This window comes from Drosophila sechellia, chromosome 2L (genome assembly GCF_004382195.2).
Source record: "Drosophila sechellia strain sech25 chromosome 2L, ASM438219v1, whole genome shotgun sequence".
NCBI lineage: Eukaryota > Metazoa > Arthropoda > Insecta > Diptera > Drosophilidae > Drosophila > Drosophila sechellia.
Genome location: NC_045949.1, coordinates 7898763 through 7916184, shown reverse-complemented (window position 1 = coordinate 7916184; position 17422 = coordinate 7898763). Strand labels below are relative to the sequence as shown.

The 17422-nt window shown below is 48.5% G+C and overlaps 1 protein-coding gene across 1 annotated transcript; it reads left to right on the top strand.

Moving 5' to 3' along the window:
* Positions 1-154: 154 nt before the first annotated feature.
* LOC6611612 (protein purity of essence) lies at positions 155-17394 on the top strand. The gene is made up of 13 exons (XM_002036112.2): positions 155-320; positions 501-595; positions 718-1130; positions 1378-3544; positions 3610-4137; positions 4207-10180; positions 10238-10442; positions 10496-11188; positions 11250-12913; positions 12969-13451; positions 13509-15453; positions 15510-17106; positions 17170-17394. The coding sequence occupies exons 1-13, from the start codon at positions 202-204 to the stop codon at positions 17250-17252; spliced, it is 15966 nt and encodes a 5321-aa protein (XP_002036148.2). The 5' UTR covers positions 155-201; the 3' UTR covers positions 17253-17394.
* The last annotated feature ends 28 nt before the right edge of the window (positions 17395-17422 follow it).

Genomic DNA, 17422 nt, shown 5'->3' with positions numbered 1-17422 from the left:
TAGATTATATGGGTTATTCGCTACATATTTATGTTTTTTAAAACATCTGATTTACAGCTGATTGGAATGTGGCATTAAGCAGTGATTAAAGCTGTTTGGTATCCCTGGTCTCACGGCATTTTACCGTCCATCAAATCTGGCCACACAGTAGGCCGAGTACCCAATACTGTCGGGCAAATTGACGAGAATATTTAAACAATAATGTCGGCCCACAGCGGCGGAACGGATTGGAATTCCGTTGTTAAAGCCCTGCTACTTAACCGTACAGGAGCCTTAAACAAGAACGAAGTGGTTAATTTGCTCAAAGCGATCACGCGATGGTAAGTAACGACCCCATCTAGAACTTTTCGCCTGCCGAATGGCGTAGTGAAAAATTTTCTGCTAGTGCAAAAAGTGACTTGCAAAATTAAATATGGCCGCTCTGGTGACGAAATAGCAAAAAGCTTTGAAAATTCTTTAATATCGAGAACTAACAACGCTCTATTCCGATATTTGCATAGCGAACATGACTTTTTCGAGGAGGAAAGCAATTTCACGCAGTTTTACACGGCCTTTGCGGCCCTGGCGGCGGACAAGCTTATGCAAATCAAGACAAGTGAGTGCACCCTAATGATTTTTCGCCAAATGAAAACAAAACAAAGAAATGTTTGGCCAAGAATCGAGTGATTCACTTGCGCCATTCGCGTTCGCTACATTTATCATCTTGGGGCTTTTCAGTTTGCCAGACGCAGATTTGTCAGTTGCACGATGCCACCGCCGTGCTTATCCGGTTTATTATCTATAGACTGCCCAGGGTGTCCGTCTACGAGACCAAGTGGCTCCTGGGCGCCCTCAAGATGCTCTGCGAGGGCCGAGAGTGCCCAACATCGGCGTCGTCAGCCATGTTCGACTACAATGCGGTGGCCAATGTTCTAAAAAGCTGCAAACATCCCGAGTCGACCACCAAGAGCATCATGCCCAGCAGCAGTTCCTCCGGAAGTGGGGCCAGCAACGACAAGGAGTCACCCAAGTCGGAGATTAAGCGTTCCCGATCGGACCTGTCCTCGGTTATTCTGCAGCAACTGATTGCTCCCCTAGAGCCCGGCAAGATGACTTGGGTTCCACTCAGCGAGGAGGTCACCGACTGCACTGTGAGCAAATAACTTTTACTTCTGTTTCAGTAGCTTCCTAAAGATCGGGCTTATTTGTCTGTTATTATTATACATCACTTTTGTATAGAGTAGAGGTAGTATGGTAATATCACCATTTACGTATCAACACAACATACGTTAAACAATAGTTTGATGAATATCAGACCCGATCAATTTATGTCGCTATGAGCAAATTAATATTTTCTTAAAAATATGAAACGCAATATTAAAAGCTTACTTCTTTCAGGAACAAGTCCTGGCGGCCAATGTGGAGTACTTCCAGGAGCAAAACGGAGTGGATACCCTGCTGGATGTGTGTGTGAGCCTCCCCATACTGAATCGATACCGATCCAAATATATGGAGACCATCTACGGCGGTAAATCGCTTTATTTGCCTCTGACCCAAGTGGAGGCCACAGCAGTGAAATCAAGCATGAATCACATGCTTACTGATCTCACCATTTTGAGTCAGGCCCAAGCCCTCATCGAGATGCAGCCACTGACTCCCAGTAGAATTGAACGACTTTCAATGTGTGGTATTGCTGCGCTATACAATGCTGTGTTGACCTCAATAGCCACCAGTGTTCTCGGTATGAGCCAGGCCAGCAGCTCTCAGAAACAGACTGCATCCACTAGTCAAGGAAGCGGAGGAGGAGGTTCTAGTGGTGGGCAATCCAACAAAGACCATGACGACTTTGAGGATCAGGCCTGTTGCATAGTGAACAAGGCTTTAGAGATCTACTCCAATATTGGTCACATGTTTAAGACTTCGGCCAGGATTCATGTATATCAGAACCATCTCTGCTATGGCAGCTGGCTGCTAATTAGCGGTATACAAGGAGCAATGGGCGCCTCTGGAAGCGGTGGATCTAGCTCGGAGGCGGCATCAAAGTCGGCGGCAAAAGCGACCAAGTCTGGTAGTGAGGCTGGAACCGCTCCTACTACACCTATTGCCAGAGTCAACCTTTTCAAGGTACAGCAAGGATTTGGAGAACTCAATGCAGCTATTGCTAACCACAGCATTAAATTGCTCTCAGAGCTAATAGAAGATCTAAAGGTTGAAGCCGCATGCGGAGAGAGTCTCGAATCCACAGAGCTCCCGGAGCCCGCACAGTTCGATATTTTGCAGAACTACAGTTCGCTGGAGAGGATTGTACGCGTGCTGAATACAGCCACTCTGCACCAACTTTTCACTTTTCTAGCCACTGTGGCTTATCGCAAGGCATGCACCTTAAAGCGCGCTTCCGCCAAGGATCGCACGGAATGCGAACCCATAAGCTACTCAGATTCTACCACTTATTTCAACGATTCTCTCTCCTGTTCGGACAACTCCGAGGAGGACGACAGTGAAAGTTACCTGGGCCACTGGTTTAAGGAAACTCTTTCTCCAGAAACCCATGATGATAACGCAAACACATCCACACAAGAGCGTGGAGAACAGAAGAGCGCCCTTGTCCCCAAGCTAGATGAGCCACATGAGTATTTAGACTTGGCCGCAGACATATTCTGTTTCCTGGATCAATTTTTGGCCAATCGACATGCCTACATGCAGCGTTATGTAAAGGCAGGCGTTAGTGATCAGCAAATGCTGTTAATGGCAAATATAATCAAAGATTTCGATCGCGACGTCATGCGAAATGAGAGCGATCAGGGGTCGGGAAATGCCCCAGCTGCCAGTGCAGGAGCAGGAACCTCTGCAGGAGCTTCTACCAAGTGGCAGACGTCGATGATTCGATTTTCGGGAGCTGCAGGCCGCTATATTCACAATTTGATTTCCACTTCATTGCTTTCCGAGCAATTGCAGTCAAATCTGCTGCAGCACTTGTCCATATCGCCATGGTCTACTGATACTAATACCTGGCCTCTGCAAGTTTATCCGAGTACTCTGTCTGTACTGGTGCAAATTCTTTTGCTAAAGCCAACACAAGAGAAGGAAGCCGCCTGCCTGTCCGTGTGGCACCGCCTTATCAACACTTTGGTGGAAGGAGTTTGTTCTTCGAATACCGCCAGTGATTCGGACTATGAAGACCTTAACATTGAGCACGCCCAACTGCTGCTTTTCCTATTTCACTCGCTCAATCTGATGCAAAAGAAATCCATTCTGCTTTTAACGGCTGGCGGTGTTATCCGTTGCGCAGAAGTTTGTCGTGGAATCAGCGAGGATAGACCCGTAAAAAACAGCCAAATTATGCTGCTGTCCCGCTTGCTGCTCTTTTTGGAGTATCTTATGAAGCACTTGTACAATGCGCCTCCGGAATTGCTAGACCAGGTGCGCTGGAATCTTTTTAGTGTGAGCAGCATGCCGGACACCCAAAAGATCACGGATCTGCTCAACAGCCGAACCAAACTGAATTCCTATTGCCGCCAAGATATAGAAGAAAATTTCCGCAAGTCGGCCGGCGAATATGGCTCATGTAAGTGGAGAATTTAATATTGAATTCCAGCGATACTCAACTATCTTGAACATCTTGTTTTTCAGCAATTCGCCCAACTTTTTACTCTCTGGTAATGGGTGATCCCGAGACATCCTACTGGGCTCAGGAATTTAAGCTGGATGGTTTGGCCTGGAACTTCATTCTCTGCACACCGGATAAGCTTAAATATCCGCTACTGGTGGATGCTTTGACTGACATACTATCCATCACCGACATGTCAATGTATTCCAAGGAAAAGGATAAGGAAGCGAGCATGCACAATCTGTGCGCTATACAGTATTGCTTTACGATTGCTTGGAAGCTGAATTTGGGTTTGCCGCCGTCTACTTCTCACGTGGAGTCGCTGAAGGCAGAGCAATCACCCAATCTGCACTCACTTATCTGGAGTATACGGCTACCCCTGGCCAGTTCTCACTACCTAGTAGTTAGCAGCCTAATCAAGCAGGGAATGTATACCCAGTACGCTGAGACGTTGTGGACTCATGTGGGCGATATAGGTGCCGATATAAAATATAGTCTCAAGCAAACCATTCTTGGTGTGGAGGCGTTCAATAGTCAAATGAATGGAAACGGTAAGTACTAAAAATAACTTATAATCTCATTAAGAAAACCGCAATCTATTAAAAATATTCAATTTGCAGGAACTCCCCGCCTCTCCGATCTCATCCTTTTCGATTCTTTGGTGGCCCACATGCAGGCGGTAGCCTGGGCAAACAAGGAGGGCCTCAAGTGGCCGCGAAAAGAGAGCGAAGATGCCGCTGGCGAGCAGTCCGCTGGTACATCTTTAACTTCATCGTCAAACGATCCGGAACTGTATTCTTCCAACGAGTCAATTGAAGATCAAAAATTAAAACAAGACGACGAGGGTAAGATACCAAGCGATTTGCAAAAGTATAATAAACTTGTGAACGAGCTATTGGTAAAGCTCATGAATTCCTACCAATTGCTTTCGGTGATCGTGCGTGGCCAAATGCTGAAGCAGCTGTCAAGCTCTATTTCGGAGAAGGCACTGAATCTGATTGTGCCCATTGTGAGCGATAAGCCAGCAATTATGTTAGAACTCCATGCAGCTTTTCTAAAACTTCTACCCAACGAGGACAAACAACTAATATCAAACGAGTGGCCAAAGTGCCTAATGGTGAATGATTTTGCATTCAATGGAAAGCAACATCCGGTGGAACCATATATTTTGAACGTCATAGATGCTCACATTATTGAGCTGACACGAGGATCCAATTACTCTACCCTGCACACTCTGAAACACTGCTTAAAGTCTATCCTGCAATTGTTTGAGTTGCTGCTACCACATCGCAGCGGAAACACAGAAGTAGAGACTCAGCTAAAGCAATTGCTTATCTCCTCAATGTTGGACATGCGAACTGATTACTTGCAAGGACACAGCGAGCATTGTCTACGGGAGATCCTTAGTGGTCTGACCCAAGAGGCTCAAAAGCTGCTGCTTTACGAGCACATGGTTGGATATTGCTATCGCATGCTCAAAGAGTTTGCTGCCGATCTTCGTCAGCCCCAGGCTGGCGGGGCTCCTCTTGATCAGGATCGTGCTATGTTTAACGAGTCCATGCTGTTCGCCGTGCTTAAAACTATGTTCAAAATGCTGGAAAAGCCTGTGGCGGTTCAGGCCATGCGCCAGTTTTTCAAGGATCAGCGCTCTGGGAGTCTTACCACACTTTTGCTCTCGTTCACTGGCACCAGTCTGCCTGTTAGCTATGCGCGCAAGATGCTGCAGTTTGTTAACCGGCTTTTCCAGCTATCCTTACAAGCGGATTCACAATTCCAGCATGAGGATCTGGTTGAGTGCTTCTCGGAACTGGCCACAGTTGACGTAGGTCGTCTAAAGCAATGGTTGGGCCACATTATCTACGGCCCTAATGTGAGTACCGATGTAAGCACCTCCGAGGCATTAGACACCACCTGCCGGATGCTTACCAGCATTCTGCAGCCGTCGAGTAGCTCAAGCAGCAATGCTCAGACTCCAACAAATATGGCCACCGTTTCGGCTATGCCAAGTATCTCAGACCAGTTGGATCCCATGGAAATTGAATACGATTGCGGAACTGCAGCGGGAGTCGGAGAAAGTAACCCAGGACCTGGGGGAGCTGCAGCCAATACATCGCAGATTCTGAGTTTGTGGCAGGCCGCGCAGCCAAATCCGTCGGAAGAATCTTCACAGGCTTGCGATCATAGTGATAGCGAACGAAATGGCGCGTTGCTCTTAAGCTTCGTGAAGTCATTGGTGAAAGATCAAAGCAAAGCATCGCAGATAGCTCCACCACTGTTCCAAGCTTTGCTTCAGCTCGGACAAACATTTATTTCACCGCCCCAAGAAGGCTGCGATTTTGCAGATGTACTACAAATAATGATTACTCTAGCTGACGCCAGTCCAGCACGCGGCCATGTCGCCTTGTTCAATACCACCCTCCTTTGGCTGGAACTGGCCAAATTGCAATTACCGGACAAACACTTGAAGCATGCAGAGAACGTAAGTGCCCAGTTGCGCTATTTAAGCGAACTTCTTCAGAGCATTGGCTTCCGAGGCAGTAGGCAACATATTCCGCCGTGGGATGATGAACTACAGACCGATATTGATGAGCTATACGACGAGTTAGCCGAGGAAGGCGAACAAGACTCGTTGCTTGACGATTCCGACGAGGACACGTTGAACAACAAGCTGTGTACCTTCTCGCAGACCCAAAAGGAGTTCATGAACCAACATTGGTATCACTGTCATACCTGCAACATGATTAACACAGTTGGCGTCTGTTCCGTGTGCGCAAGGGTTTGCCATAAGGGACATGATGTGAGTTACGCCAAATATGGAAATTTCTTCTGTGACTGCGGAGCCAAGGAGGACGGATCCTGTCAGGCGTTGAGTAGGCGTATCGGCAGCAGTGAGGTCAGGGACTCAGCTGGAATTGGCAGCTATCTACCGTCCCACATGAGCTTACTCGCTGGAAAGAAGAGGAGCAGCCTACCAGTTAGCCAGCCAGTACTTACGCGAAAGGATTCATTGACTAACGAACGGATCGCAGTGCTTACCAAGCTGTTGGAACCTTACAGAGAGACCCTTCAGCACCAGGATCAGTGGCTGCTGGTCGTAAGATGCATCCTAGAGTATTTTGACCTGCTGCTTCCATCAATAAACGAAAACTGTATGCTATACTCCATTGTCGGCTGCCACAAGAGAGCAACTGCGGCCTTGGAGAGACTCCACCTGCTTGAACAGAGCTTCCAGGTGACCGATCAACTGATGTTTGCAACTTTGGGCTCACAAGAGGGAGCTTTTGAGAATGTTCGAATGAACTATTCTGGCGACCAAGGTCAGACTATAAAGCACCTACTATCATCCGGAGTAGTCCGCCGTGTTGCATTCTGCTGCTTGTCCTCGCCACATGGACGTCGTCAACAGTTGGCTGTATCCCACGAGAAGGGAAAGGTGACCATCCTTCAGCTTTCGGCACTGTTGAAGCAGGCAGATGCTTCCAAGAGAAAGTTAACTCTGACGCAATTGAGTTCTGCACCCATTGCCTGCACGGTTATCTCCCTAGCTGCTAATCCGTGTAATGAGGATTGCCTTGCAGTTTGTGGCCTAAAAGAGTGTCACGTTCTTACTTTCTCAAGCAGTGGCAGTACTAACGAACACATAGTAGTGAACCCCCAACTAGATAACGGAAACTACATCAAGAAAGCTGTGTGGTTGCCTGGCTCACAGACCCTTCTTGCCGTTGTAACTTCAGATTATGTAAAGATTTACGATTTGGCTGTGGATACATATAGCCCAAAGTACTATTACCTAGTGGCCGTTGGCAAAATTAGAGATTGCACGTTCATGTACCAGGATGGCAACTACAACATGCTGACCTTTGCAAGCAGCGGATACATCTATACTCAGCAGTTGGATCAACAGAGTCTAGCGGTCCACGGAGATTTCTATGTAACCAACACTTTAGAGCTGAGCCACCAACATATCAAGGATATTGCCGGTCATATCGGAGGCGGTGGAGTATCCATCTACTATTCTCATACTCTACAGCTGCTCTTCTACAGTTATTCTTGCGGAAGAAGCTTCTTTTCACCACTCACCAATGTAAATGAAGGCGTAAAGGGGATATACCACCTGGACACCAATTCGGCTAGTAAGTCAGCTTCGAAAGGACCACTGCAGCCTCTGGTGCAGTGGACAGAGGTTGCAGGGCATCCAGGATTGGTTTACGCCAGTATGCAGACATCGAATAATCCGATTATATTGATGATAACCCCTGAACGGATTTACCTGCAAGAGATCAAGGCACAATCGGCCAAGTCACGAATCATGGACGTTGTTGGCATTCGTCATGCGGTGGCCGGAGTGGAAAAAACTACGCTTTTGCTACTCTGCGAGGATGGAAGCTTGAGGATCTTTTCCGCTCAACCAGAATACACTAGCTTCTGGCTATCGCCACAAGTTCAGCCATTTGGTAATCAGTTGTACTCGTCCACCTTGATGGCTAAGGGAGGAGGATCTTGTTCGACTTCAAAGTCCAAATCGAATGCAGCATCTGGAAAGTTGACCAGCAGAAAGGCAAGCCAACAGCAGAAGCAACCCACTGCTGGAGGTCAGCCCGTTTTCCCAATTGACTTTTTCGAGCACTGCAACATGCTAGCCGATGTGGAATTCGGAGGCAACGATCTTCTCCAGATTTACAACAAAGAAAAACTAAAGACGCGCCTGTTCTCAACGGGAATGTTTGTGGCCAGCACCCGATCGAATGGCTTTACTCTAGAGGTGATCAATAATGATCCCAATGTTGTAATCGTGGGAATAAGAGTGTTAGTTGGAACTCAGGACGTACAGCGTGCCCCCCAATCTGTGACCATTCTGGGACGTACAATACCCACACCGGTCAGGAGAGCACGTTGGTTCGATATCCCCATGACCCGGGAAGAAATGCTCCAGTCCGACAAGCTATTGAAAGTAATGTTTGCTAAAGCTCCGGATCCGGAGCATGTGACATTACTGGATTGCATTGAAGTATATGGAAAATCGAAAGAGCTGGTGGGCTGGCCCGACGAAAGCGAGGATATTACTGTCCCAGGATCCAGTGCGCCAGCAGTATCTTCCTCCCAGGCAAGTAGTGCTAACTTTGGAGAAGGATTCAATTGCATTACTCAGCTGGATCGAATGGCTAATCATCTTTTGGAAGTGATGGATTGTGCACTGCATTTGTTGGGATCTGGAGTACCTGCTTCTATGCGTCAAAAGGCAGTTAAAACAGCGAGTGCCCTATTGCTACTGCCAACGCCCAATCCTGTTCAGACCCAGGCTCGTTACGTGTTGGCCACTCTATATGGAACCAGGGCATTGTACCACAACTACAAGGATGGAGTGCTTCTTCAGTTTGTAAATAGAGAACTACAGTCAATGCAGCCGAAGCTTGAAAAACTTGAATCCCTGCGGGAGATCGACCCTGAGGCTTTTTACCGCCTAGTTCTCATGGTCCGTGGCATTGCCAACGCACGGCCCCAATCACTAGCGAAGATCTGCGCGGAAAACAACTATGATATTGTTCCAACCCTCATGGGAATTGTCTTGGAGTTGCATAAGGTTACACCGGCGCTAGACGAGCCCGTGAATATTGTGAAGCGAGGCTTGTGCCAGCCGGAGACCATTGTCCACTGTCTGGTAGAGATAATGTTCGGCTTTGCCTTGGCCGATCCCGGACAGGTTGGTCGCATGACCAAGTACTTCATTGATTTGCTAAAGCATGATGCTAGCGTGATTAGCCACAGCGCCAAAGAGGCCCTGATCCTTTTGCTTAGTCCAAGAATGAAGCGCAGAAAGGTGGCCATAGTTACACCCCCAGCATGTTCAACACCAACTCCGTCAACGTCTGCCATGCAAGCACTGCAAGCAGCGGCTGCCTCAGCTGCAAGTGATATCATCGAGGAAGCAGCTGGCGTTGTTGTTGATGGGTCAGTCGGAGGAGGTGGATTACCCGAGCCGAATGCGGACTCGGAGGGTGCTGCAGTGGGAGTAGGAGGAGTCGGCCAGCAGCAAATGCTCAATCTGGAGGCATTCATGGGTGGCGGTTTCCCTCGCTTACTCGGCCTACCCGAAGATGCCGACGATGAGGCCATCATGGATATTGCCATCGCATTGAGTCTCCAACAGCACGGTGGGGATGCAAACGCCTTGCAGTCTCTTCAGCAAGGATTGGCCAATCTTCAGGGCATCCGTCAAGCTACTTCCATGGCAGCAGCGGTGAACGCAGCTGCCAATGTCTCCCTAGGAGGATCTGATGATGATGAAGGTTCCAATGTGGCAACCGACGGATCGACATTGCGTACTTCTCCAGCAGAGCCTGCTGGCAGCGGTGGATCAGAGAGTGGAGGCAGCGGAGTAGAGAGTATTGGTGGAACGTCCGCCAGAAGCAGCAACTTTGGCGACCACGCGAATGCCTCGCCGCCGCGTCAGGGATCCACCAAGGACGATCAAGAGCAGCCAGGTCCCAGTGGCGTTGCTGGCTCCGGTGGTGTTGCTGTTTTGAGTGCCATGAGCAGCAGTGAGGATAATGAAGCAAACGAGGACGATAAGCTCAGCAAACTACATGACCTTAGGTAAGTGCAAAAATAAATCATATGATGTTAGGGTATTTCAATAATGTTCCATTATAGAATTGCTGTGCTGGAGAGCATTATCCAACATCTAGGAACATTCGACTTGTGCAATGGCCTGCAGGCAATCCCACTGATCCAGGTTATACTCATGTTGACTACCGATCTCAATGGAAACAATGAAAGGGATCAGCAAGTGCTCCACGAACTGCTTACTGCTCTAGTGGACTATGTGGAAATTGGAAAGCGAGGAGCTGCCGCAAGGGTAAATAAAAGATTATTCTAAAAAAAAATTATACCTAAACATCTAAATTGCAGATGGAGACGAAGTGTCCTGGCAATGAGGTGCGCCTGGCATTGCTTTCCCTGTTCGGAGTTCTGATGGGCAAAACAAAGTCAAAGCAAACTGGAACAACATCGCCGCCGCATCAATTTAAGGACAATAGCTCCTTTGTAGCCAGTACCACAGCAAATGTCCTCAGTAAGAGTGGAGCATTCGTTTACGCCCTAGAAGCACTAAACACACTTCTGGAGCACTGGAAAAATGTGCTGGGAGATCCTTATGCAGCCGGTGGCGGATTAGCCTCACAGTCGGCACAAGCCAGCAGCGGAGCTTCAGGTCCCGGAGTTCAGCTACTGAAGCCCATTAAACATGGTCCCAAACCTGACATATCCATACTTATACCGCACAACTATTTGAAAAATTACCCGGATATTTTCGAGTCCTACGATGGACTTCTTACTGAAATTATTGTGCGATTGCCCTATCAGATTCTGCGCTTAAGTAGCGCCCATCCGGATAACTACGATAGTGGATTCTGCGAAGCCATGACCTTTACACTATGTGAGTACATGATGCTAAATCTGAACACACTGCTTCGCCGGCAAGTGCGAAAGCTCCTGATGTACATTTGCGGCAGCAAGGAAAAGTTCCGCATGTATCGCGACGGTCACTCCCTCGACGCTCATTTCCGGGTGGTCAAGCGGGTGTGCAACATTGTCAGCAGCAAGGTGAGATGCTATATGGTAACTATTTTCTTAAATATTAATATTCTATTATTTTTGCATTCAGACTGGTGCTCCTTACAACGCCAATCCTCCTATGCTTTCGTACGATGCACTGGTAGAGTTGACGGAACACCTACGTACTTGCCAGGAGATAAGCCAAATGCGCACGGGAAACTGGCAGAAGTTCTGCGTAGTCCATGAAGATGCGTTGGCCATGCTGATGGAAATCGCCTGTTACCAGTTGGATGATGGCGTGTCGCCTATTATTATACAATTGCTACAGGCGGCCGTTTGCAACTTACCCGCTCCTAGTGGAGCTAAGCAGGCACAGCCGCAGCCATCGACCTCGTCTGCCTCCGGAAAACTTCGAACCGATCGTGAGAAGAGCGAGGATACAGACGCCTACTACTCCAAGTTCGATCCAGCCCAGTGTGGTACTTTTGTGCACCAGATCTTTAGATACGCATGCGATGCGCTGATAATCAGATTTGTGCGAATATTCCTGTTGGAGAACAACATTAGTCAGCTGAGATGGCAGGCCCACTCATTTATGACCGGACTCTTTGAGCATGCCAATGAACGGCAGCGGGAGAAACTTATCAACATATTTTGGAACCTGTGGCCGTTGGTGCCCACCTACGGTCGTAGGACAGCGCAATTTGTCGACCTATTGGGGTATCTAACCCTAAGTACCAAAAGTATAACAGAGCGACTGCCAGAGTTCGTTTCCCGCGCTGTGGATGTTCTCAGGCAGCAGAATGAACTGCTTTGCAAGCATCCAAATGCCCCAATATACACCACCTTGGAGTCCATACTTCAAGTAAATGGTTACTACCTAGAATCGGAGCCTTGTTTAGTGTGCAACAATCCAGAGGTGCCGATGGCTAATATAAAGTTGCCATCAGTTAAATCGGACTCGAAGTACACCACAACCACAATGATTTACAAGCTAGTCCAATGCCATACTATTTCCAAGTTGATCGTGCGGATTGCCGACTTAAAGCGGACAAAGATGGTGAGAACCATTAATGTTTACTACAACAACCGCAGTGTCCAGGCTGTAGTGGAGCTAAAGAATCGCCCAGCTCTGTGGCACAAAGCTCGCACAGTATTCCTGCAATCGGCACAGACCGAATTGAAGATCGATTTTCCACTACCGATCACCGCATGCAATTTAATGATCGAGTTTGCTGATTTCTTTGAAACTGTGAGTGGATCCAGTGAGAATTTACAATGTCCACGATGTAGTGCAGCAGTGCCGGCATATCCGGGAGTCTGCGGAAATTGCGGTGAGAACGTGTTCCAGTGCCACAAATGCCGGGCCATTAACTACGATGAGAAGGACCCGTTCCTGTGCCACTCCTGTGGCTTTTGCAAATATGCCAAATTTGATTTCAGCATGTACGCCCGCGTTTGCTGTGCTGTTGATCCTATAGAATCAGCAGAGGATCGGGTCAAGACCGTTTCTCTGATTCACAGCTCCCTAGAACGAGCCGATAGAATCTACCGCCAGCTCCTGACCAACAAACAAATGCTGGAGCTTCTTATTCAAAAGGTGGCCGAACACCGTACCAGTGATCGAATGGTCGAGGACAACATGGCCAGCGTGCACAGCACTTCTCAAGTAAACAAGATTGTACAGCTGCTCGCCCAGAAATACTGTGTGGAATCGCGCACCAGTTTCGAGGAGCTAAGTAAGATCGTTCAGAAGGTCAAGGCATGTCGAAGGTACTATCAGTGATTTAGAAATTATAAATTTTGCTAATAATAACTTTAATTTTAGCGAACTAGTGGCCTACGATCGTCAACAGCAGGACCAGCCGCCGGTTAATCCCGGCTCGACGACCGGTGCCGAAAATCCCACCACAAATCGCTGCTATGGCTGTGCACTGGCATCTACCGAGCAGTGTCTGACGCTTCTCCGTGCCATGGCTTACAATTACGATTGTCGCCTGTGCTTGTATAGTCAGGGACTCGTCAGTGAACTGGCTGAGCACAACCTGCGACGAGGCACTCCCCTAATTCAGGAGGAAGTGCGCAACCTGCTGGTCGTACTGACTAAGGATAATGCCGAGGCATGCATGCATCTGTTGCAGTTGGTGACCACAAGGGTGAAGAATGCTCTGATGGGATCGATTCCTCTGATAAGCTTAGAGGCAGCTGTGCACCAAGAAATGACACTACTGGAGGTGCTCTTGGGCCAGGACGACATCTGCTGGGAATACAAGCTGAAGGTCATCTTTGAGCTGTTCATTAGCAACTGCCGGTAAGTTTTTTATTAGAATATAATATAAATGTGATATAATTTCAATTCTTTCTACAGTTTGCCTCGTGGTCCGGTAACAGCAGTACTGCACCCCTGCCTGCGCATCATGCAGAATCTCATCTGCCCGGTTCTGCCCGGCAGCAAGCCCAATCAGAAGGTGGCCACTACAGATTTGTGTAGCATGAAGATGTTTGAGGGCAACACGGTAGACTATAGGGCCTGGCTGAACTCAGACCGTAATCATGAATACGCAGCGTGGAGCAAGCGGATGCCGTCAAACAGCCAGGCTAAGCTAAAGAATGGCAAGGATCAGAACGTGACGGCATCAGGCGGAACAGCTGCAGCTGAAGCACCGCCAAAGAGCAGGCGGGAGGTGCGAGCCGCATTCCTTAGCGAAAAATACGGAAAACGCTGGCGGGAACGTGTGCTGGACAAGCACCGAGTGATCAAACCTCTTGTATTCAACGCCAAGTGGATACAGCCGTTGCTATTTAATGCAAACTCCAGATTCGGTCGCCAGCTGGCCTGCTCCTTGCTGAGCAGCTTGAGCCGGACTAACGAACGGCGGCAACAGGCTCTGAATATGCTGACATCGTTCTTGAAACATGTAGGCGAAGCAGGCGAGGCTAGTGCAGAGTACTTAATGCTGTACAAGAACATGGCCACAGAGCAACCCTGGCTGCAGTATTTGGTCCTGAAAGGAGTATTAAGTCAAATCTCACAGCTTCTGGCTATTGAAATCAGCAAGGTGCACCGCATGGAGGAGTACTCGCTTTCTTCAGACTTATCCTTGGGATATGCACTACGCCAGTATGTGGAATTGTTGTGGCTACTCCTAGAGTGTCCAAATATCCGCAGAACCTACAAGACTCGCATGCTAGGGCCAGTCCTGGAAAGCTATCTTGCCCTAAGAAGCTTAGTGGTGCAGCGTACGCGACTCATCGACGACGCGCAGGAGAAGCTTTTAGAGATGCTAGAGGATATGACCAGCGGAACCGAGGAGGAGACACGTGCCTTTATGGAAATCCTTATTGACACCGTGGAGAAGACCCGCATGAATGACATCAAAACACCGGTCTTTGTCTTCGAGCGCTTATATTCCATTATCCATCCCGAGGAGCACGACGAAAGCGAGTTCTATATGACATTAGAGAAAGATCCGCAGCAGGAGGACTTTCTGCAAGGTCGCATGCTGGGCAATCCCTATCCCTCGAGTGAAATGGGATTGGGCCCACTGATGCGGGATGTGAAAAATAAGATTTGTACGGATTGTGAACTGATCGCCCTGTTGGAAGATGATAATGGCATGGAATTGCTGGTCAACAACAAGATAATAAGCTTGGACCTGCCCGTTAAGGATGTTTACAAGAAGGTTTGGTTAGCTGAAGGAGGCGACCGAGATGCCATGAGAATTGTATATCGCATGCGCGGTCTCCTGGGAGACGCCACAGAGGAATTTGTGGAAACGCTGAACAACAAAAGCCAGGAGCAGGTGGACACCGAGCAGCTGTATCGCATGGCAAATGTACTGGCTGATTGCAACGGCCTACGCGTAATGTTGGAGAGAATTGGCAGCCTGCAACGCATATCGCGTAACCGAGAACTTATCCAGGTACTACTAAAGCTATTCCTAATTTGTGTGAAAGTGCGCCGTTGCCAAGAGGTGCTTTGCCAACCCGAGATCGGAGCCATCAACACGCTGCTTAAGGTGCTACAAATGTGTCTCCAGTCGGAGAACGATTCGATTCAATCGTCGGTTACCGAGCAGTTATTGGAGATCATGGAAACAATACTATCGAAGGCGGCCAGTGATACGTTGGACTCGTTCCTGCAGTTCTCCTTGACATTCGGTGGACCGGAGTATGTGAGCGCTCTAATATCGTGCACAGATTGTCCCAATGTTAGAAACAATCCTTCGGTGCTCCGCCATCTCATTCGAGTACTAGCCGCTTTGGTCTATGGCAACGAGGTGAAGATGGCTCTACTTTGCGAGCATTTCAAGGTAAGGTGTTACTTCTAGGTTATACGATCAATGATTAATATGGTTTCCATTTTCAGGACACTTTGAACTTTAAACGCTTTGACAACGAGCGCACACCTGAAGAAGAGTTCAAGCTGGAACTGTTCTGCGTGCTGACTAACCAAATAGAGCACAACTGCATTGGCGGCACTCTCAAGGACTACATAGTAAGTCTAGGCATCGTTGAGCGATCCCTTGCCTACATCACCGAGCATGCGCCTTGTGTCAAGCCCACTCTTCTGCGAACCGACTCCGATGAGTTGAAAGAATTTATTTCGCGGCCAAGCTTGAAGTATATTCTTCGTTTCCTCACCGGCCTCTCAAATCATCATGAGGCAACTCAGGTGGCTATTAGCAAGGACATTATACCCATTATTCATCGCCTGGAACAAGTATCCAGCGATGAGCATGTGGGCAGTCTGGCCGAGAACCTTCTGGAAGCTCTCTCCACCGATTCGGCAACAGCAGCGAGGGTGCAGCAAGTACGTGACTTCACCAGGGCAGAGAAGAAGCGGCTGGCCATGGCCACGCGCGAAAAACAGTTGGATGCATTGGGAATGCGCACGAATGAAAAGGGCCAGGTGACGGCCAAGGGCTCCATCCTGCAGAAGATCGAAAAACTGCGCGACGAAACAGGACTGACTTGCTTTATTTGTCGCGAAGGCTATGCCTGCCAGCCAGACAAAGTGCTTGGTATCTACACGTTCACCAAGCGCTGCAATGTCGAGGAGTTTGAGCTGAAGTCGAGGAAAACCATTGGCTATACCACCGTCACACACTTCAATGTGGTCCATGTGGACTGCCACACATCAGCCATAAGATTGACCCGTGGCAGGGATGAATGGGAGCGTGCTAGTTTGCAAAATGCCAACACCAGATGTAATGGACTGCTGCCCCTTTGGGGACCCGCCGTTGGAGAGGCGGCCTTCTCCGCTTGTATGACCCGCCACAGTAGTTATATGCAGGAGAGTACCCAGCGCTGTGACATCTCCTACACCAGCAGTGTGCATGACTTGAAGCTGCTGTTGGTACGATTTGCTTGGGAACGCAGCTTCCACGACGATGCCGGCGGAGGTGGTCCGCAATCAAACATGCACTTCGTACCCTATCTGCTCTTCTACTCCGTCTATCTGTTGCTTTCCTCGCGATCAGCGGCTAGGGACAGCAAGACTCTGCTGACATATTTGCAGGCGCCGCCCAGCGAGAAGTGGTTGGAATGCGGGTACGAGGTGGATGGGCCGTTGTTCATGGCAACCATTTCGCTCTCACTGCACAGCCGAGAGCTATGGAACAAGCATAAGCTAGCACATCTGAAGAGGATGATTGCAGTGGCCCAGGGTCGCCACGTCTCACCCGCCGTGCTGTGCAAAGCGTTGTTGGCTCCGGCAGACCGCCAGATCAAGGAGTACAATGTGTACAAGCCCTTCCTTATGATGTGGGCACTGGTGGACTTGATCTACGACACCCTGTTCAAGACGGTAAGCACGCCCAAGGAGGAGGATTGGCCGATTTCCCTGTTCGACTATCTTCGTAAGAACGATGAGGCTTTGCTCAAGTCCACGGACAGCATCCTGCAGACCCTAACGGAGGAGTTCCTGCCGTGCACTTCCTTTGCCGAATTCTGTGATGTTGCAGGTGAGTGTCCCTGGCAGCTCCCTTTGAATTTCGTCATTTAATTGAATTTGTTCAACATCTTAGGTCTCCTGCATCTCATCGAGCACCCGGACAACTTCATCGAAGAAATCCTCGCTGCCCTGCCTTCAACATCGAGCTCTAATTAAAATGCAATCGCTGTTTCTAACCAAATAAATTTTAGAACTGTAAGCGATTGCTGCCTATATATAAACATACAGCATAAATTTATATTTAACACATCCTAAACATTTAATCAATAAAAATTAATCGTTTGCACAATGAGGTAAATTGCTTGTATTTATTGAGCTTGGAATTA

What these genes read in the sequence shown, in the direction of transcription:
- LOC6611612 (XM_002036112.2), top strand. Translation starts at nt 202, where the DNA reads ATGTCGGCCCACAGCGGCGGAACGGATTGGAATTCCGTTGTTAAAGCC. An exon ending in CTCAAAGCGATCACGCGATG is followed by an intron (nt 321 to 500) that starts GTAAGTAACGAC and finishes ATATTTGCATAG; the next exon opens with CGAACATGACTTTTTCGAGG. An exon ending in AGCAAACTACATGACCTTAG is followed by an intron (nt 10,181 to 10,237) that starts GTAAGTGCAAAA and finishes GTTCCATTATAG; the next exon opens with AATTGCTGTGCTGGAGAGCA.